This window comes from Acanthopagrus latus, chromosome 13, assembly GCF_904848185.1.
Source record: "Acanthopagrus latus isolate v.2019 chromosome 13, fAcaLat1.1, whole genome shotgun sequence".
NCBI lineage: Eukaryota > Metazoa > Chordata > Actinopteri > Spariformes > Sparidae > Acanthopagrus > Acanthopagrus latus.
In genome coordinates this window covers 15,215,141-15,236,877 of record NC_051051.1, presented here as the reverse complement: position 1 = coordinate 15,236,877, position 21,737 = coordinate 15,215,141, and the positions used below count along the sequence as shown (strand labels likewise).

General features: G+C 41.2%; 1 protein-coding gene across 7 annotated transcripts in view; it reads right to left on the bottom strand.

The window, feature by feature from the left end:
- Window positions 1-857: 857 nt before the first annotated feature.
- The window catches only part of usp25 (ubiquitin specific peptidase 25), a 33,317-nt gene continuing 12,437 nt past the window's right edge, over window positions 858-21,737 (bottom strand). For 2 of the 7 annotated variants that reach the window (XM_037119412.1, XM_037119410.1), the window contains 21 exons: window positions 21,109-21,246; window positions 18,821-18,897; window positions 18,566-18,639; window positions 17,524-17,675; window positions 17,031-17,114; window positions 16,223-16,350; window positions 16,003-16,098; window positions 15,646-15,810; window positions 13,840-14,078; window positions 13,627-13,697; window positions 13,303-13,531; window positions 11,491-11,757; window positions 10,838-10,977; window positions 9,571-9,744; window positions 8,622-8,717; window positions 7,159-7,337; window positions 6,399-6,477; window positions 6,139-6,218; window positions 5,686-5,809; window positions 3,761-3,953; window positions 858-1,738 (listed from right to left, as the gene is read on the bottom strand). In XM_037119412.1, the coding sequence (XP_036975307.1) occupies window positions 1,566-1,738; window positions 3,761-3,953; window positions 5,686-5,809; window positions 6,139-6,218; window positions 6,399-6,477; window positions 7,159-7,337; window positions 8,622-8,717; window positions 9,571-9,744; window positions 10,838-10,977; window positions 11,491-11,757; window positions 13,303-13,531; window positions 13,627-13,697; window positions 13,840-14,078; window positions 15,646-15,810; window positions 16,003-16,098; window positions 16,223-16,350; window positions 17,031-17,114; window positions 17,524-17,675; window positions 18,566-18,639; window positions 18,821-18,897; window positions 21,109-21,246 (2,958 nt within the window). In that variant the 3' untranslated portion in view covers window positions 858-1,565. The remainder of the gene's footprint in view (window positions 1,739-3,760; window positions 3,954-5,685; window positions 5,810-6,138; window positions 6,219-6,398; window positions 6,478-7,158; window positions 7,338-8,621; window positions 8,718-9,570; window positions 9,745-10,837; window positions 10,978-11,490; window positions 11,758-13,302; window positions 13,532-13,626; window positions 13,698-13,839; window positions 14,079-15,645; window positions 15,811-16,002; window positions 16,099-16,222; window positions 16,351-17,030; window positions 17,115-17,523; window positions 17,676-18,565; window positions 18,640-18,820; window positions 18,898-21,108; window positions 21,247-21,737) is intronic. The other 5 variants (XM_037119414.1, XM_037119411.1, XM_037119413.1 and 2 more) reach the window with 5 other exon arrangements.

Sequence of the window (21,737 nt, the reverse complement as noted above, 5' to 3'; positions counted from 1 at the left end):
CATCCGTTATGGAAACTTGCTGTTGTGTCAAGATAAGTCATGGTTGAAAACAGCGTTGCTTTTTTCATACAGTAACAAAAAAAAAAAGAAAAAAAGAAAAGAAAAATTCTAGCCGTGACAGACGTTAGTGCTGAGTTCAGAACCATCACACTTGTGCACTTTCAAACCGCTGCGAGTTGCTTTATGTAGCGACTCCGTGCTGATCCTGTGACACTCGACTTCAAAGGAGCTCCTGCAGCTACGCGCTGTGTGACATGAAGAACTGTGAGAAATCATCACATTTAAAAAGATATCAAATTTATTTGTAGTGATTGTCAGTGTCAAGAGCTGTAGATTCAACTTAATATCTTAAGTTGGTCGAACATGCATTCTCAAGTTCAGTTACCCTTCGTTGGCGTAACTTTGATTTAAATTGCATTTCACAAAAAAAAAAAAAAAGACAACTTAAAAGATGTTAAACAGACTATTCAACCTTAAATATTTAAGGCATTTAAACTTACACTTTTAAGTTAATACAGCTTAAAATTATTAACAGTGTACTTACCTTGTGAACTGTCAGTTGCTTTGGCCGTTACCTTAAAGGAAAAGTTCACCCAAAAATTCAAGTTCAGTCATTATCTACTCACTCCCCATGCCAATAAAAAGTTAGGTTAAACTTCCCAGTCCACAAAATATTTCTGGAGCTGCAAAGCATTTGGCATTAATGACAGATATTATTTTTTTTTTGGTGAAATTTTCCTTTAATGTCTCAAACGACAGTATGTTTCACTTGTAACAATGGTGTGAAATGTTAAATATAATGTCAGCAGAAGTTATTATCATGCAAAGCAAAGTAAAAATCAACACCAGGCAAAAGATTTGTTTATTTGGCCTAAAAGGGCCATAAATAAAATTTTATTCTCTCGATTTATTAACAAGCCACAGGAAGTCCATGGCTGTCTACCACAGCACTTAAAACATCTCATTCTGGCGCAGTCCACAAAGACATGAGACCCATTTTGAGATACTCTGAGCCGCTGATAAATCTGAAGGCTCTCTTCCTTACTTCCTTAGAAAAATAAAACAAAACATGGTAATACTGTACCAAACTGGAGGCAGAGCAGCAGGGTGATCCTTTTCACGCAGAGAGGGGTGCTTTAGAAAGGGCTATGAGCGTGGTTGGGGAAGCTTGAATCAAACAGCAACAACAACAATAATAAACTATGAAAAACCCTCAAACTTTTCTTTTTTTTTTTGCTAAACTGAAGCAGAATGTGCTTGGCTTTCAACCACCGCAGGATTGCCACTGGTTTTCCATCAACTTCTCCTCTCATTTCTTTATTCCCTCCCAACAGTCCGACAGTCCGTCCTCTCCTCCTACCTCCGTCATGTCTTGTTTAAAATAAAAGTGAACTAATATTCATCATGATAAAACCTATAGCAGCAAAAGAGTAACAGAGGAATAACAGCTAGAAGCGAGTGACCCCTGGATTTATAAGGAAGGCATGGGTTAAGAGAGGTCCATGGATTTCTGCCCTGGGTGGGGCCTGTGATAAGGGAGAGGTGTACTGCTGTCCCCTCTGAGCTCATCTCCCCTCGGTGGGCAACCTGCAGACGGCGGCCATGATGCGGCTGAATCGCTCACACAGCTCCAGGGTGGAGTAGGTGGGCAGCTTGGGAGGGTCGTGGAAGCTTTTGATTTCCGTCGAGCAGTCCAGTAACTTGGGGAGGAAGTCGGTCAGCTTTTCCTGGAGGTGGGCTGCCAGCAGGAGGAGGAGGAGGAGGACAGACAGACAGAAAGATAGATAGTGATTAATTGTACGGGCCTTGCATCACAGTGTAGTCAAAGTCTGATTCCAGACACAGGAATCACAGGGTAAATATTTTCAATGTGATATCACAAGTGGTTTCAAAGCATGTTCCACAACAGATACAGATAGCAAAACCCCAGTGAGTAGTGGTCTGGGTGATAAGCACAGCTCTTCCTGAACAAAGGCCAGCAATAAGGAGAACAGGCTCCCTCTGGACTATTACTGGAACACACTGATAAAAGCTCAATCCTCTTAAGGGCTATTTTTCTACCAATAAATTATTTTCAGGAGGGTTCTCTGCACAATTCTTAGCCATCGGACCCACATCTAAAAAAAAAAAAATGACTGATTTCTGTAGGGCTGCAACTGTTTTGTTTATACAAACAAATGAACAGAACAAAAGCTATTCAGTTTACACAGACATAAAAGAAAGACACACTAAAACTACTCAAATGTATGACTGTTTCGTCAATAATTTGCATAATCTATACGCAACATGCTGATGTGGTGATATGCTGACAGGGAGTCAAAAGGGGAAATGTCAAGTCAAAACATTTTGTCCCACTATTAATAGCAATTTCAAGCAGCATGAAAACATTTAATACACGGTTCATATCAAGGCTGCAACCAGCGATTATTTTCACCATCAATTAATTGTTTTCTTGATTAACTTTCTGACATTTGTGAAGCTGGAACAGATGAATATTTGGCTTTTTTGCTTATAACATAACTATGACAACTAATGGATTATTATGGCTTGACTCCACTGGTCACATCTCTCTGACCTCACATGTGCAACGGTCTTTGTTCTGTCCTTTGGGAGCGTTTCAGAGGCGGAGCATCATGCCTGCCTGTTATTGCTGTCTTGCACTGATTGTGTTTATTTAGTCTTTTTTTTTTATTTCTGTGATTCTAGCATGGATGAGTAGGTTAAGTAGCTAAACTGCTGCCTCATTATCGGCTTTAAGTGTGGTTTTTATTACTATTTTCTGACTTCCTTGAGCTGTATATCTCAAGTCAGTACAGGGTCTTTTATTTTGAAAACTGATTGGATGGTCTATGACGTTCCTGTGTCTGACTTCCTTCTGGCTCGACCTGCTCTGTGCAGCTTCACGCGGCTTCCGTCCGCTTCCTTCAAAATTAGACTTGCAGCATATTGTCTGTGGAGCAGTGTGGAAAGACGCTTCCGAAACGCATCTTGGTGCACCTGGCAGAATCACGAGCATTGTCTAGAACGGCTCCGGCAGCTGTGTTGCGGCCAAAATGTGATGCGGACATGCCCGGTTGAATCTGGGGTTAAAATGGCTGCAGATTAAATGTGTTTATGGACTAATTGACTGATCGACTAATAAATGTGACTCAAGTGAATAACACACTATTATGTAATTGTAAGCACATGACATTGTTCATAAATGTATTCATCAACAACTATAACTCCTCCTGTGGGCATTCACACGTGGAGGCTACTGTTTAAACAGATAATATATGACAATAGCACACAGCTGTAATAATATAAAAACTTCAGTCGTCAATGTTGTACATTAATAAACACTTAAAATATCAATATAATATCTGCTTACATTTACACTACAGTCTGTTATAAACAATTTCTAAATGTATATGCTGCTTATTAATGTTAAGAGGAGGGACTGAATGTAAAGACTTTTGAGGTGACTTTCACTGAAGGGGGAACTACTGCTGGGAAACTTTCAAATCATCTTAAACATTTTATAGAAAAAAATTGTCCCGAGCAGTGTTTTCCAGATAAAACAACACTCTGCAGTTTCAGATTTCCCAGAACAAGTGGAACTGCTTCTCCACCTCGAAGGCTTTCAACTGCGTGATCCGAGCAGTGGCCTGATTCTGATGATCTTTGGCAGGGGTACGGGGAATGTACTAGTAACCTTAGACTTCAACTCTCCAGAAATATCTAATAGGCCGAGACTGTTCCTCCTCTCCCAGGGACTCACATTCCATCTCTTGGCCCAGGTAGGAGCACCAGCGGTTCCTCATGTCCTCCACCGCCAGTAGGTCCCTCTCTGTGTCGTGGGCCAGCAGCAGAGGGATGCAGGGCACCACCAGCTCGTTCATGATGCCGAGGCCGGTGGTCACCTCCGGCTCTTCTCCCGACTCAAACATGGCAGCCGCTTGCTCGTTTAATTTCTGTGGAGGGGGAGACACTGGTGAATTTTCAGTATGTAAGATTATATGTTTTACATGTTTTACAGCTTTAACATTTGCCCAAGGTGGTGCAACACTCACACAGTAAAATCTGGAAGTTAATATTTTAAGTTATTATTCTTTGTCTTACATCTTCAGTGTCAAATTTTTGAACTTCAGTTCCCAAATGTAGGGGTTAAGGTGCATGGAAACGTGAGGTAAGGTAGAGGTAATTAGTTAGCTGTGGGCTACTTTGAAACTGAAGTAAACTTGCACAATCTTAATAAGCATCTTTTTCTGAGTTAGCAGATTTATAAATGGTAATTCACAGAGACGGTGATATATTTGAACACTCAGTGTGACACTAAATCTATGTGCCTCTAGTCTGTGTGTTCAGATTTAAGTTTTAAATCAAATCTGGTGAGGGGATAGACGGACTAACTTCCTTTTGTTTTTAGAACACTAGCATGAACCTGTCTCTTTCTTCTCATACAGTATCTTTTCCTCATGTCTTTTGCAGCCCGCTCAGCCTTTACTGATTCAAAATTCAATTCAATTTATTATATTTGTGTTGTATAATTGTTTTTTTTATTCCAAACAATATGCTTGAGTGTTTTCATCTTTACCACATGATTCATTTTGCTGTTCTTGTTCTTCCTAGTAAAGTTTTTCATCTGTTCTAATAGATAAATCCTAGTCAGCTAAAGTACTAACAGTAATCCCACACACATCATTAATATCACATAATATCCTGCAGCCACTGGAACTGAAGTGGATCCTGGCGTTCTTGCATTCATGTGGATACAAGCTTTTTCTTCTTGGCCTAAACCACCTTGCTGTCACAGACAAACTCCCTGACCTCCTCTCTGAGGAAACGACAAGTCTTTTTTTTTTCTCTTTTTTTGCGCTAGCCAGTTTGGAATCGGGGACTGTGAGGCTGGAGTTGCAAAAAAACATCCAAGTACATTAACTGTGTCAATGTTAGCAGTGTTTTCAATTAAAACAAGAGCTGAAGGTAAACAGCTGAGCGGACGCAGCCAGAGGTCCTGGCCAGAGATCTAAGATGACCGATCAGGCTGTGCAGAGCTGAGGTTTGAGGTTAGCTGAGGACACGCTTGTGTCTCATGGTAATGTGTTTACACTCGCTGGCCCTCCTGCTTCCTATTCCCACTCCAATGATTACATTACGAGCACAATGCTGGTGTAAGGTTACTGAGTGCAGCAGCAAGAGGGCTTCTGAGGACCAGTATGAGGCTGATCAGACCAAAATACCCTCGGCCCTAACCAATAATACCAGAGCACGGCCTGGAGCTTGGTGGGGCTGAAATGAAAAGGGGCTCACATCACAACGCTGAAAGGATTTTCATCTGTCAGTATCAGATGAAAAACCTTCGGTGGAATCTTTTGTGGGCTGCGAGCAAGCCAAAGCAATATCTCAGCAAAAGCAATTTGATTATAGTACCACGGCTCAGTATTGAAGGGGAAATGTCTGGCCGTGTTAGTTTTGCTGAGTCACTTTAACGGAGGAAGTTTGATCCAGAGGAAAGGGAGTGACAAAGAAGAGACGGAGATCACAGAGAGAGCACTGCTGGACACCAATACGCTGTACAGAGCCAATGCCCGCTTTGTGAGCACTTTGTTTAACTGAAAAGATATGGCATGAAGGACCAAACATATCCACTATTTTGAATAGTCAATAGAATATATCACTGTGTGGCTGCGTGCATTCCCTCACCAACAAACATTCCCGACGGTAATAACCAAGCAGCTCCTCATCATGCCCTCTGTACAGCCCCTTGGACAAAAGCTCCTTGTTGTACTGGTACGCATAAATCAGATACATCAGGGCCTCCATGTAACTGGAACGAGAGAGATGCACAGATGTTACTGTCAGATAAAATTGTATCAAAGTTGCACTGAGAGCTTGTGTGTGTGAGTGAGCTGTTCGAGCAAAGAAATAAACCTGATGAACTCACTGCACAACTATACAGCTGGGAGCTGTGCAGACTGTAAGATGCTGCCCTCTGCAGGCATCATCTTAACATTTACTGGCAGCTAGACAGGCAATTAACTGAAAATGAATGTGATGTGCAACTCTAAACTGAGTTAAAACTTTACTGTAGTAGTTGGAGACTGAGTTTTCCTAATATTAGCTATGTATAGAAGCACTAGAAAGGTGTCAACATACTTTGTCTTCTGTGAGAGCTCCAAGCCAGTCACCATGCAGATGGTCATCTCACGGAAATTCCGGTAAACCTGATGCCACATCTGGTTTAGAGAAACAGAGGTTACCATAGGCAAGTGCAGTGAAATTCATAACCAGTCACATCGACTGTCAATTATAGCAAAGTCTACAAAGACCATGTGTAATGCTGCATTAGAGGCAGTAGGAAAGGACACAGATCTACTGTGTTAGATAAATAGAACCAGGAAGACACCACTGCTGACCTCATATTCATCCATGTTGACCTCCTCTGGCTTAATTAGGTCCAGTTTGGCACGTGCCACACTCATAATGCTCTTACATCTGTGGAGGTGGGGAGACAGGAAGAGGAAGCAGCGTTAGCGATGAGATGGTGAGTCATTGTGAGGTACTCCAGGAGATGAAAGAGTCCACCCTGCCCCTAGGCCTTAACATGGCCTAATGAATCACACTTTAGTGCTGAGAGGAGAAGTGAAACACTCCTCCGGAGGCTCCTATTGAGGCCACATGCACACATAAATCTAATTATCTTGCTTAAAATAGAGGAGAAGGAAGAAATCAATTTTTCACTCATGAATATGGATTGAGGCCAACAAGCGCAGTTGAAAATTCTAAGAGATAGTAAGGGGCATTATATACCCTAATGACAAGAGCATTACAATGAGAGTCTTGATATTTGCCGGCAGTATTAAAGAAAGTCATTACTGGACATGGGTCTCGTAAGATTTTAGTTTGAAAAAAAAAAAGAAAAGAAAGAAACACAGAGGGAATACCATCAGATCACCGTCCAGTACACAGCGTCAGCATTTGCAGAGGGTAAACCTATATGTTCTGTAGTCAGAGCCTAGGTTTGTGCTGCCCTCTGCTGGTGATTGGAATGAGCGAATCTGATGTAACTTTCAACTGACCAAGTATGAGACTACAGGAATAAAATCCTATTGAATAACAGATTTTTTTTTCTTTTTTTTTTTTTTAAATAAAAAGGTTTAAGGCTGTCTACTCTACCTCTCATCAAAGGCCAGGTTCCTGTCAGCAAACTGTGTCAGCAGAGTCCTCTCCAGGATCTTCTTGGGTGCCTGGTTTTGGATGAAGTAGACGATGATGTGCTGCAGACGGTAGTCATTCTCAGGAGGTGTGTCCTCCTGGGCAAATCTCAGAAGACGAGCATACTCCAGCTTTATGGCCTGACCAGAGAGACAGAGACGGCAGAGTAACGATTAAAAACGCTGAATAAGGTTGAGGCAGGATGTTCATATGGATACTTCCATTGATTTGGTTCCTCTTAAAGGGTAACTCCCCACAACCTGTAAACACACTTTAATGAGTAATTGGTGGAATACTACTGCATATGTAAAAAATAAAGTAGAAAGCATTTTTTTGGTTCCAGAGGATCTGTTACATCCTCCACTGATGTCACTCAGTGCAGTTACATTGTGGGTAACGCTAGATGTAGTTTACTTTTTTTTGTTTTTGCAGTCATCTGGTCTAGCATTACACTCACTAACACCAACAAGTTGGACTCAATATGTAAATATGATCAAAACTGATACAGCAGAACCAGAGATATCACCTTTTTAAAAATAAATAAATAAAAAATACAGATATCACATATTATTCTTACTTTAAAAAAAACCTGCCACCTTGTGATCACTGGAGGCACTATCAAATAACATGCAGCTTCCTCTGGAGCCACAGAAGCCTTTATACACCTTTTTTCACTTATGCAGTTGTACTCCCAGAGATATGAAAGACTGGAAAAAAAGGTTACACTTTGAGTTCAGAAATATAAGGCAACCTGCAAAGTTAAATCAATTTAAGACATGATTGTTTTCATCATATTACAAATTTAGAGTTGATTTATAAAGTCACAATGCACTCACACACACATTCACTCGCTCTCAAATGCTCCTTTCCCTCAGAACTGGAAAACTGTTACATACACAACAAGATTATTCTTGAGATAGTCCATTTAGCGGAATCTTTATCATTACATTATTGGCTTCTATTAGATTTGAAATGTATATTTTTCTTTCACTTCACTACCCTGTCATTATGAGAAATGGTATATAGAACCATCACATGTATCCTAAAGTTTACTTTTTCCATTGCTGAGATTTGAAAGTTCAGAGCAGGATGATTTTGGCAACACAGGAGGGGCTGACTTCGTGTGGTTGATTTACATAATCTAATATGCAGCCCAAAATTTATGAAGTTTAGAGCTGAGTAGCTGCACAGCACGTCTGAATACGGATAACTTTCCCCTCAAACCCAGCGCCATGAGATCTATGAAGTCTGAGTTACCCTGTCATAGTTACTAAATGCTGTTTTAGTGTTTTATCTGTCTTACTTCACTGCAAGAAAGTACAAAAGGATAAGACCAAGACACACATACACAGAGAAGAAGGTGGATGGAGGTTAAGTGGGTGAATGAGTGGAATGAAGAAAGGTAAAGGAGAGATAGTGTGTACCTTAAAAAAGGCTGCCTCAGGCCCATTCTTTTCATATACGCTGCTGGTTTTGCCAATGGCCATAATTATACCCTGCATGTTGGGGGTCATCATCGCCTGCCCAGGAAGCAGGAACCATGTTAAACACAACAACAGGTCCTTGTGACGAGCCGAGCAAGGTCGACCACTATGTTATGCGCTCTGAGGCGCTACAATGAAGCATACCACAGTCAGGGCATGCTAGACATCACTCAGCAGTCCATGCATTGGTTAGAGTGACACTTTTGTGAGGGACACAGCCAGTCAGTTCAATGGCACAATGCACAACCCTCACAAGGATAATGTGTGAAAACTAAGGCAGCCATGTGACAGCTGTGTGTGACAGATAGCCAACAGTGCGGGGGGACAGGCTGGAATACTGACAACAGCAGCAACTCAACGCTCAGACCAGACCGACCTACAACTACTGCTGTTAATAAGGCAACCCAAAAGAAAAACAAACTACAAACCATGATGACTGCATGAAATCTGTACAAACTATCATTAGCATCCCCAGGAATTGCATTCGGTTTTAAATACAGGCCAAACGTACAAAAACTTATTCATATCATAGCACGACCCTGTGCCCTTGTCTTTTTCTATGTAAGAGTGACTTGTGTAAAGCAGCAGACTTAAGCTTTCTGCAAAAGGTCAACCTGCCTCTGTGCCAAGATGCAGACTGGCTCGAGAAAAACTTTTCACACAAGAGTACAGCAAAAAGGCCAACAAAGAGGTCAGGCTTATTGCGCAGCTTTTTCAGCCGCAGACCAATCCAGAAATATGTTGGCATAAAGTGTCAGATCCTCTCAGGTGTGAAAAACCTTCATGTAGAGCCGTGTGAATGGGCAATGATGCTCTCACTCAATATATCAAACAGGCACAGACTTGTCAGCACAACAAGGGGGAGAAGGGTTGTCTGGGCGAGAGCTACCTCGTCATCATACCCCCCCTCTTCTGACTCAATGACAAAGGTCCCCACATTAGGAATGGCCACCTCTACGGTGCGCTGGCCAGGGGACTCATCGTCCGTGACCAGGTCAGGAGGAGGGGTGGAAGGGGTGCTCACCTGGACCTCAGGCTGAGGGGAGGTGGGAGGGGGAAGAGACTGCAGGGAGAATGGGACAGAAAGGATAGAGGACCGATGGAAATGTGAGGAACATTAAATGTAGAGAAAAGATACAGTGAAATATTATAAGGAACACAACGTATTTTATACCTGAATACCACAAGATATAATGTGGTTTTCTCAAAAGATTGACATATTCTCACTGGGCCTGACAGATCAAATAACTTTTAATCCATGTTCAGACTCACTGGGAACATGTGTGGACACAGTGTTAGAAACTAGAATAAGCTTGAAATGGGTTTAAAGGATAGTTTCAGAATTTTTCAAGCATGTCTTAAAACAACACTCACATTACCATGCGTATGATGATTTATTTTGTTGCTGAGTGAGCAGGTAAGTGCTCCTCCAGCTGTGAAATGCTCCCTTCCCAACACAGTTCAAATGGGGGACATATAAGTCAATGTATTGCTGTCTGTGCATAAAATGCATTTTGAAGGTTAGCCGAAATTAATTAAGATGCTTCAGGGGGCTGAGCTCCTCAACTAGGTGTTGTTATAGTATTTTTTATTAAAAAGTTCCCTCTTTGTGGTACCATTCCTCAAAGCACCTCAGCAAGGAAACTAGACTGTATTGAAAAGTGTCGAAACCATCCTTTAGACCTGCATTAACGGTGGGGTGAGCAATCCTGGAGAGAGGTAGTTTATTGTTGAACTTCATAACCTGCATTTAACTGAATTTTTGGTCACTTGGGGGCAGCAGGCAAAAGCTGAACACAACAGAAACATTCTGTATTAGCATGTTTAAAGTTGATGGTGAACTTGTTAGCAACCAGCAGTTACAGAACAACATTATCATTCATTTCCAGTTGTGTTTCTGACCAACTGGCGAATCCATGTCCAGTATTCTCCTTGTTATGGATCGCTTAAGTTTCCAGCAACTACTGAGACAAACATCCAGACCTTTACCTGCTAAATTCTACACTTTGACCAGCTAGTCCCTACCTTTGGTGTTCTGCTATCTGACCCTACACAGGCAATGAACACTGGACTTCAAGGGCTGTTTTCGCTGAAAAACCAGCAGCCTACTGTGTCTCTATGAGAATGTGGTGTGCTTTTTTGCATGTTTTACATACAGCATTTAACAATGCTTCAGGGCTCCTCTCCTCCTGTTCAGCAGCAGCCCTGGAGATGGCTCGCTCGGTGTCCTCCTGCAGATGCTTGGAGTCATTCGTAGGTGATGGCTGCTCCATGTATTCTGGATCCTGCTGGGGTACTGCAGGATGACAATGACAATATTAGAGAATAGCACAAATGCATAATACGTTTCAAAAGCTTCCCTTCAGAATGATTTTCTACAGGTTCGCCATCCATAAAAAGCTTTGACAACTCTAAATTAAAATTAATTAAAACATTATATGTTTATTTGAATAAATTAACAACCCAATAACAAACAGCTTTCACTGCCTAATTTAGTCAATAATCACACTGTGTGTCACGACACATGACAATTCAATATAAATACATCTGAGCGCTCTGGGCTGAAACATCTTTTTTAAACAAACTGCACAGGTCACAACCTTTGCTGTGATATACTGTATACATTGCATACAATCCTACAGACAATAACAAGTCAAAGTGAGTTAGAGTTGTAAGGCTGCACAAGGTCATTTCTTCGTCTGTTTCTAACTCTCTAGGGAACAAGCGTTTTTTCTGTGTATATATTCCTACCAAGTATTGATTCTCAATTAAGTATTCTACTCTGTATTCTGAGCACCATGACCCTAACCTGCGTTGTCTGGAGGGCTGGACTCAATACTCATGGGCTGAGGGGAAGATGAAGAAGTTGAAGTGCTGGATGCTGCCGAGGCTGCTGCAGCTGCAGCTGCAGCGGCGAGGGCCAGCTTCTCCTGCTGGGCCTTGCGGGCCTGCAAGGCATCCCACTCCTCGATCTCCTTGTCAAACAGCTCATTGTCCTCCTTCACAAACTGCTTCAGGTCAGGTGGCAGTTTGTCCATGCCGCTGAGTATCTGTCCTGTTTCTTTATCAAACTCTTCTGCAAAGGAAAGAGAAGGAGACAATGAACAATGTGTTCAGCATCAGAGGCTTTTTAAATGATTATTTTGTATAAACTCTCTCAACAGACAAGTCTTACTATTTACTTTCACTGCTATACTTAAAACACTAAAAACATAAAAATGCTTTTGTTATCATCACCACCGCCACCATATGAACTGAGATGATTTTTTTGTCCTCCTAGACAAAATGGAGTGCAAAGAGTGGAATCAGCTTCACTACTCTGATTTAACCGAGTCAACAGAAAACAAATATTGGACAAGAATTTGAAAATCAATGTAAAATCAATGTGGAGAACATCAAAAAATAACTAAACGACCTTTTCCAGATCCAATGGTTCATGTGGACCAGTGGTCGTCTTTAGCAAGTATCATAAAGGTTTTTGTGTTTTGTTTATTTATCTGTTCTAGCCTTCTCCAACTGTTTGTACAAAGAAGGGCTGGGCGATATGGCCTAAAAATTGAATCTTCGATTTTTTCACACCAAACTCGATTTACGATTTTTTCAACAAAATTGCCCTGCCATTGTAAACAGTGCACCTTCAATCTCTCAAGAATGCATCCCTTTTTGATAAAATGCTTTTGTTAACATACATTTAACATGTCAGATTACTTGCTATTATAAAAACAGATCAGTTTCCAGATTGGTATTGATAAAGTGTTGACATAACTTTCATTAAATACTTTATTTTGCAAAAGGTGCCTTTTGTTTACAAAAAGTGTTTTATATCCCTGAAGACATGTACACTAAATGAAACATCTGCATGAATTGCATTGTAAACATGACATGATGGTAGATGTACAGGACATGAGGTGTGTGCTCGCTGTCTTCTTAACACAGTTTTGGCCAGGAACTTGAGCCTGTCAGCTTCCTCTGGCTTGAGACATGCCCCGTTGTGGCCACATACGGGCATGATATTTATTGCAATATGCAACATGACTGCATCTGTAGCAGCTGTCCAACTCTTGACTTGCTGCATGTTGTGTTTGTTTCTCAGTGGGAAAGTCAATGTAAGGGTGAAGCCCACTATGAACTACGGGAGCCCATGAGGAGCGGCGGCGGAGCAAGTTAAAGTGAAAATAGATTTTATTTTTTTCTAAAATGTCCTAAACCACAAACTAAAATTAATCACTTTTGCCAATTTATCACCCAGCCCTAGTACACAGCTATATTTTTTTTTTTAATTGAGAAGGACCATCAAACTCCACGCCAACTACTTCCACATTTGATGGAATGAGATTATGTGATAACCAACAAGGGAGTAAGATCCAAGTGATGGAATAAGCAGTAGAAATCAGTGGTCAAAAGGTTTACCAAGACATGATGCTCATATGGTGACATGAATGAATCAGTCCTTCACCTGACAAAAGTGGCAGATGCTCGCTTTTGGCCTGTAACTGTAACCGAGGCAAATACATGCTTTTAAGAAAAATGGCTGGAATAATAAACAAAAAACACACGCAATTCCTACAACTGTGCATGAAAGACAGACCCTCCAACTAGCTAGACCTTGATCCATGTGTACCTTCTATGAGAAAGGGCTTCTTGTCATTGATATACATGAGACAGTAGGCACTGGCATTGCGGTAGCCTCCGAACGAGTCCCTGACCAGCTCCTCCCATGACGACTTTGTGACAGAGATGTCGTTGTACTTCATCCAGCAACGCTGATGTGGGTCGTAAATGTAAGCCCAGTAGTGACCTGCATTAGCCTGGCCTTCATGGACAAGCACTGCGTGAAGCCGGTATGGAACCTGGAACAGCACAAAGGAGATGTGAAATACTGATTTACAAATGGAGCAGTACATATGGCTTTTTATATTGCTCATTACAGAAAAGTGCTGCTCACCTGCATCATAGATTTGTCAGAGTACATCAGCTCAATGGTTCTATGGATTCTGGTTATACTGCCCTGCAGATCTGTTGGGAAGAACACCATATACAATCTATATGTAAGTGCCAATATAATGTTTACTTTAGCAGTATTATTTGTCTTCAAGGTGAAGCCACCACAACAGAGGTGATCATAAGAGAGCTGCAAATGGGAGACAATAAGACCTACCACGGGTGTCATTTTCTACTTCACTCCTCCAGCGATGCAAACAGCCCTCGAGCACCCTCAACTCCTCTTCAGTTATGTGGCGTGGGGCAGGGTGCATGGGAAGGTCAGGAGGTAGCCGGGACTGGGTAAAGGGCTTATGAATGGGTACTCTCTGCTGCTGGGCTGCAGTGGGAGCTGTGGTGGGACCTGAGGCAGGGCCTGAGCTCTCTAGAGGAGGCAAGGAGTCCTGCTCAGCTGTGCTGCAGGGTGAGAGATACAGTGCGCAAAGTAAAACCTCAAAAATATATCAAAAAGGGTCTGGTGAAATAAATCCAATACCAGCATTTTGTAGCATATTGATGAAAAACTAAATCTTATTCAGGTTTGGGGCTCAAGAAAGTGTTGACACTGCCACTGAGGTTAACTAAAGGCAGTGTGGGCACAGCATGTGCTCTAATCTAAGCAGCTCAAAGCACCTCAGTGCAGTGAGAGAGGTATGCATCTTTGTGGTTTATAAAGGACAAGTAGACAGGGTATATGTTAAGACATGTTGAATGTTATTCAAATCCCAATTAAATGTTTTATCAAACACATATGATTTACACAGCCTGTTGCAGTATTATTAACATTTAATGAATCTAATAGTTTAACAAGACTTAGTGTCTACAGCCCTGTGAGCCTGTGACTTTCTAACTTTGAGTTAAAGCTTCCATGCTCACAATGACAATACTAACATTCTGATTTAAAGCAAAGAACAGCTGAGGCTGTCAGGGGAAAGTCAGGGGATGACCAAAGTGAGAAAGGCACACATGTCTGCTCATAGTCTAGCAATAGTTTAATAGTTTAAAAGACATAATTAATTCAAACTAAAACATATTATCCTGCTGGTGGCATATTCCAGCCGCAGGAGGACAAAAAAAGCAAAAAATGACAGTGCATAGAACATGTTCACCACCAAAAAGATTAGCATTAGGCAGCTAAAGAGATGGCCGTTTCCCTTAAGTAGTGGTAGAGACCACAGTAAGGACCACAAATCAAGAGTTAAAAGAGAGTTAATGGACTGACAGTCTATCAATACTGTACTCACAACCTTTTTCTGCTGCCCTCAAGTGACACTGCAGGTTACTGCAAGTTTAAATGAGCGACCAAAATGTTACAACCTCAACAATTTTACACATTAAGTGTGTGCAGGTCTTGACGAGTACAACTGCATTTGTGAAAAAAGCAGTAAAGAGCCTTTTGTGACTCCAAAGGAAGTTGCATGTAATCTGATAAATTGCCTCCAGGGGTGTTACTCAGTGGCCTAGTTGCATTGTGGGTTATAGAATGGAAAATCTTCTATACTCAACACTACTTTTCTTCAGATATGTATAAGCACTCCCCAAGGCCTGTTTAACTTGTAAAATTGGTGGAGCTAGATTTGCAGGGAGATTTTTAGTTAAGGCTGTCCAGCTGAACATCTTTCTGCATTACACCTATCAGTGTTAACATCCACTGCAGAATAGTGCAATGTTTTTTTCCTGTAATCTTTGCAACTAAAAGCACGTGAATATGCACATTCTCATGAACAGCCAGCACTCTTTAATTCAAGCTTGCTCAATTCAGAGGGCCAAATGTATCCGACTTGAAATACTTATATGAGCATGCCTCACAAAAAGTAAGAGGGGTTTAGGATAAGAATGTGAAAATTATGAGTCCCTGTTTGCACTATCCCTGTATTCGTCTCTTTTATCTTCACTTGTTAGGTCGTGAAACTAACAGAGCAAATGATGGAAAAGATGAAAAGCAGCAGCAAGAAAACAGCAGGCCATCTGTTATGAAACTTGCCTTGGCGTGGGCAGCTGTTGTCCTGTTGTGCCACCGGGGGGTGCTGATGAGTCAATGTCTTCCACTGGGGAAGTGCACACTGGCTTACTGGAGGCAAACTCCATGGCATATTGGAGGACATCTGCCAGAGGAAACCTCTTGGGGCCTGAGCCGTAACTCAGATACCTGAGAGAGAACAAAGAGGAAGTGAGCGTGTCAAAGAGATGCAGGGAAGCCGAGGGAGAGAGAAGTAAGAATAGAGGGCATGATGACAGATAAAGAGAGGACATGGTCAGAGAGCAAAATTACTCTCCATGGCTGTCTAGAGAGCTTTGTTGACCTTGGCTAAATAAACACGTATAGTTGGATGAGTAGTACCTCTCCAGTCGCTGCTGAAGAAGTGTCAGATGCTCTTTCAGCCTCCGGATCTCCTCTCTCTTGATCCTGGTTATTTCCCTGTTCCTGTCCATATACCTAACAACATAAACACCACAGCAGAGGCTTCAGCTTTTAAGAGCCTTGAGATTAATACCTTATATCCTGCAGAGACAAATACTGTAGAATCTACAATCAAGGGTGCTACTTATATTTCTGTTACCTGTCCATGTAGAGCATAGAGGGGAACTCCAGCTTGTTGTGGATCTTCTCAGGTCGCCCCAGTGCTTGGTTAAATTCAAATCTTGACAGTTCAAAGGTCAACACAGGAGGAAGTTCTGTAAACCAGTGCTGAAAGAAAATTGGAAGGTGATCTTGAGATTAAGTGTCATTATAGTTTTCCCTCGAGAGTAGAGTTTCTTAAACATTCACCTGTCACAGATCCCTTTAGCAACATTTCGTTCGCAATATCCCCATTAGTCATTAGACTGGCTGCAGATTTTGATTTGACCTGAAATTTAACATGATATGGAGGCATAACTAACCAGTTTGTTTAATTCATTTCTTAATTTGGGAACTCAACAACTCCGTCTTTACCACCTCTCTTGCACTGCATTATACTGTTTGGTATGTGATTAGTATTCACTATTCAGTGACAATGGGAACTTGACATTTGGTGACATACTGCGCTCTGCAATTTCTATTCTGTACTCTGTTGAAGTGTGTGACTGGTCTGTGTAGAACCCTGACATACAGAGAGCAGAGGACAGAGAGACTGAGAGGTTGCTTGTGCAAGCATAACTTACAACAAAACCATCATTTTCCATTGACATTACAAGTACTTATAAAATGCTCCAGGTTATCACAAATTTAGAACTTGCATGGGCAAGAGCCCGGCATATACTAATCATCACCTAACTCTTTTTGTGATTACAGGCTCATCACCTCTGCTAACAATTTCCCTGGGGGAAACCCTGTGTTCCTGTATGATGAGGATGAAACGTCACTCCCGCTCTATCTCTGATGCTCACTTGTGATGATGGCAGGGGCTTTTCCAGAGGGCTTGGTGCCACACTCATCTGCGCACTGACCTGGTAATTAGCTGCTCCCAGCTGCTGTGGGACAGTGTTTGGGAAGGCTACAGTTAACCAGAGGTCAAACCCAGAATAGCACATGTGTCACATAAGGGCAAGGAGGGCAACCCTTTGGAGAAGATCCAACACATAGGCCCTAACTATTTAACCTGACCTGACATCTTTTGTAAAGAGTGCTACTGAAAGGTGGTGACTGATAGTTGTTTAGTGAAAGTGTTTAGTCTTTGACTTGGTGTTGGGCCTCAATATAATATGTATGACACTCCACAAGGCTATCAAAACAATTCTATGCAACACAAATGATCTTTGTATTACTTCTATAAACATGAGAATGAAAACAAAACACAATTCATTTTGGTTTGTATAACTTCTCAAAATGTCATGAGCATTTCCATGGAAACAACTGCTGACATTCTTCTTTGGCGCTGACCTCTTGTCCAGACCTGGCAGAGTTCTCTGCTGAGTGCAGGGACTCGATTTCGCCCTCGATCATTGCTGCCTCAAGACATTCGTGGAGATCCTTGAAGCCATTGACCTGCAGGGGGTACTGCCCAAACATCTCTGTGTTTTCAAACTTTTTACCTGTGAAATTACAAACATAGAACAGACATGAAATTGTAATTAATCAGTGTTGTAGGAAAGTACAGAAAAGTCATACAAATAATACTCCATATTTTGGGTATTAAAGTATCAAAAGTAACAGTAATTGCAAATTAGACAATTATTTATACATTGAGTATGTTACTAAATACTGTTTACTGTTATGGGTGGACCACTTATTGGCCTGGCTGTTCACTGGAACTGATATTCAGCATTTCCCTTGCTACTGAAATTTGTTGTTTAACCCATCACTGTAATTAATATTTGATAAGAGATCTTAATTGCTGACCTAACTGAAAGAGGGCTAGGGTTAAGGTGTGTCCTTATACATCATGTAGGTCAGAGGTGTGCCAGGCGTGACAGAAGAGTTGGACAAGCGAAGAGCGTGAAAGTAAAAGCAATAACGAGCCATTTCACACTCGTTTGCATCCAAGCTGATTTTCACTTGTTCAGCAGTCACTCACTCATCATTACGCAGCTGCACAGGCCTCCCCGCATAAACTACTGATGAGAAGGCCAAAAAAAGAGAAAGAGAGGAGTTGCTAGCGGACATGCAGATGAGGCATTAAGGTCATTTTATGAGCAGCAGAGTCCACTGGCCCAGCTTTCGGTGGCTCTGGGCCAGTATTGTCATGCATAATAAGCGCAATGTCAATCAGCCATCAAGGTCTTCCACGATCAATGCAACCGCTCTCCTCTTTTACATGGAGCACATCTCATTAAGACAAGGTCACCTTTCATTACTAGGGGCAAGGACTTGCTTGCTTTCTGGCTACAGCAATCAGACCATGCTAATGCTTTATTTCTCTGTGATTCTCTAGCTGCCCCTCACTTTTCCTCTTTATTGGTATTAACCGAACACTTCAACTCACCTTCCAGGACACCGACAGCGAGGAAGCGACCATAGAAAAGCTCCACCATGGGGTTCTTTGGCTTCTCACCCTCCCTGCAGGCAAGGAAGTGGTATTCAAAAACATAGGTCAAACTTGTTGACAGACATCTGGAATTCAGTTCCAAATAAAGACGGTACTTGACTAATTTGACTCTGTCCTTAAAAATGAGCTGCCCAGTAACACCAACATTTGTCTACTGCTTGCTGCCTCGAGATATAAAAGAGCTGTGGTTACCTGTCTTCTTCAGCCTTCATCTGGAATGCATCCTCCAGCCAGTCCAGCAGCTTGTGGGTGAATTCGCTCACATCCTGCTGTTGATCAAAGCACAGACGTACATAAGAAATGGCCAATTACGGGATGCCTTTGGGAAACAGAGGTCACAGAGTCAAACTACAAGACTTAACTGCACCTACGAGCAATCAAGTCCAAGTCAGTCCAATCAGTCAAATCAATGCCACGTCTGTCATGTGCTGATGTACTCTGAGCTTTGGATAAAAGATGACTCATCTTAGCGGAGGAGTTCAATGACAGCGGAACTTCAAAAGGGGACCTGCATGACACAAGGCCACCATCTCAGACATCAATGCCCTTTGATAATACAGGCCAATGCTGATCCAACCTGACTAATACACGGAGTAGTGACATGACTGATGAGTACAGAGGCCAGAGGGCTGACCCGAGTTAACCTCCGCAGTGACACAGGCTTAGTGCAAATGCTTATGCAAGGAGAACAACGGAACAGTTTGTACATTTGACATGTGTATGTCATGTTATAGGATATATGCACAAAACAGCTAATTCCATGTCAATATTATTTTTTGCAAAGTTCAGAGGGGATGATGTGGGTTTGAGGAGTAATAGCTATAGATAAGAGAGGTTAAGTGTCTTGGATTCAGTAGAGCTGAGTCAGTGGAACGAAAATGAAACTGAGCAATCATGCCCTCGGTTGAAAGGACTTGGCACAAAGAGGGGATAAAGGGTATTAAATATTTCCGGTATGTGCACAGGTTCAGTCCTCCATATAAAAGATGCCATACAAATGTTTGTTTGATTTAGTGATTTGCACTACACACTAGTGGATTTATCCCCTCTCTTCCATTCATATTTATCTCTCGTTAAGTTATCTTAGACAGGATAAGGATTCTAGTCTGTATGTGCAGGTGGCTAATGTTAACAACAAAACACTAGCTTGGATGCACTTTGACAACATACTGTAGCTTTACAGCTGGAGCCGGTGACCTTTTTTTTCCTTTTTCTTTTTAACTTTTAATTTGATGTTTCATGATGTATGTTGTTGTTTTCATTTTAATCTTTGACGGCTATAGCATTGTTTAATTATCAAGTCTTGATTTGTAAACATCAAAAGATTGGTTTTATGCGCTGACCATTTTAATTTACATGTTCATATTAATTTTTTATGGAATACAATGAACTAAGGCTATAATGCCCGACAGCTTTAGTGTTATCTGTTGCTTAGCTAGCTAGCCATGCAGCGTTTGGCCAAATCATTTGACATGAGGACTGGGAGCACTGGAGGAGTGTTGCTGTTAATTCCTCACACAGGACAGAAGCATGGGAGCATGACACAAGAGGGTCATGATTTTTGAAGATTCAAATACTCAATAAATTCTACAAATCTGAATAGTTGATGTGACTATGGCTTTGTCTAATATACAATGTCTTACATGCGTTGGTAGTATCCTGTTCTTACTATGCGAAAATTAAATGGGAAAGTAAATAAAGAAGGGAATTAAATAGCGAGGCCATTTTCCAGCAGATAAATCTATTAATGTCACATTTCAAAACATTTATTACAGTTTTATTTTGGATGCATATAATTGCATATTAATTTAACTGACATTTATATATTTAAACATTTATGTCTGATTATTGCAGGTCTGCCAAGCGGATAATAGACAGCACAAATACATGCAGAAAAAACAACTGGAAACCATACAAAAACAGGAATGGCCAATGTTCGTCAGTCTATTTAAAAGAATTCAGTGAACAACCAAATGAACAGCAGCAATCTGTAGTAGTACTAAAAATACTTTGCTAGTTTACTGGCATCTGGACTTCCATTTCTTTTTCAATCTTAAACATTTCTTCAAAATATTACTTAAAATAAGTAGATTTGAGATTGTTCTGTCGTTACTAGGTGCTGATGCAGCTAGGCTAACATTACTGACACAGCTTTATATGCTGTACGGGAAAATTTCCAGCTGCAGAGGGTGATAAATAAACAGAATTAGAAGACTTCAATGTTGTTATGACTTCCCTGTGCATCTCAACATTTGCCAGGTCAAAACTGAAATGTGAAGCCATGTGTTCTCCACTGCACATTATGGATGCTATCTGGGTAACATGTTTGCCCTCTCTTTGCTTTTGTCAGTAGGAGATACAAATGCAGTAACACGAACACTATCTCACCTGCCTGATGTAATGAAGCTCTCTTCATTGAACACTGCCTGTACTGAGCGAATGTTATTATGCTGAGAAGATTATGGCAGAAAGAGACTTACCTGCTGCGATTCACTCGACTTGAAGGCGTCCTTGAGTATTTCCACAGCTCGTGACGGATCCACATATTTCCTCTTGGACCCCACCATGAGGGAGAAGAGGTTCCTCAGCTCCTGCATGAAGGGCAGGTTCCTGTGCTCCTGGTAAGAGTAAAAAAAAAAAAAAAAAAAAAAAGTCAATCAAATTTAGGTAAAGTCAGTGTCTCTCATCTCAGAGTGAAACGGAATGTTCCACTTTTCAGTACTGTCATGTAGTACTAGAGTACCCAGCAGTTTTTGGAAATGATTTAGCCTTTATAAAAGTAGCCATTTTTAAAACTATGCAATTGTGACCCATTCTAACAGAGTTTACTATTTGTGTGCCAAAGAAAGAAAAAATTTTAAGAGATGGACTAACCCTCATCATATTGATCTTTTCTTGAAAAAATAAAAACAAATGTCAACAGTCTTATCTTTCAAGGCATTAAATTTAGAAACAGCTGAGATGTGATAATGTCAATTTATGATTATCACCTGTTTTTGGTATGAAGCCAGACATACTACAGTTTCTAGTGGTAGCTAACATGGTTAGTCATCAACATTAACATCAACATTAATCAAGCCAACCTAATCTGATTTCACAACCTGCGGCT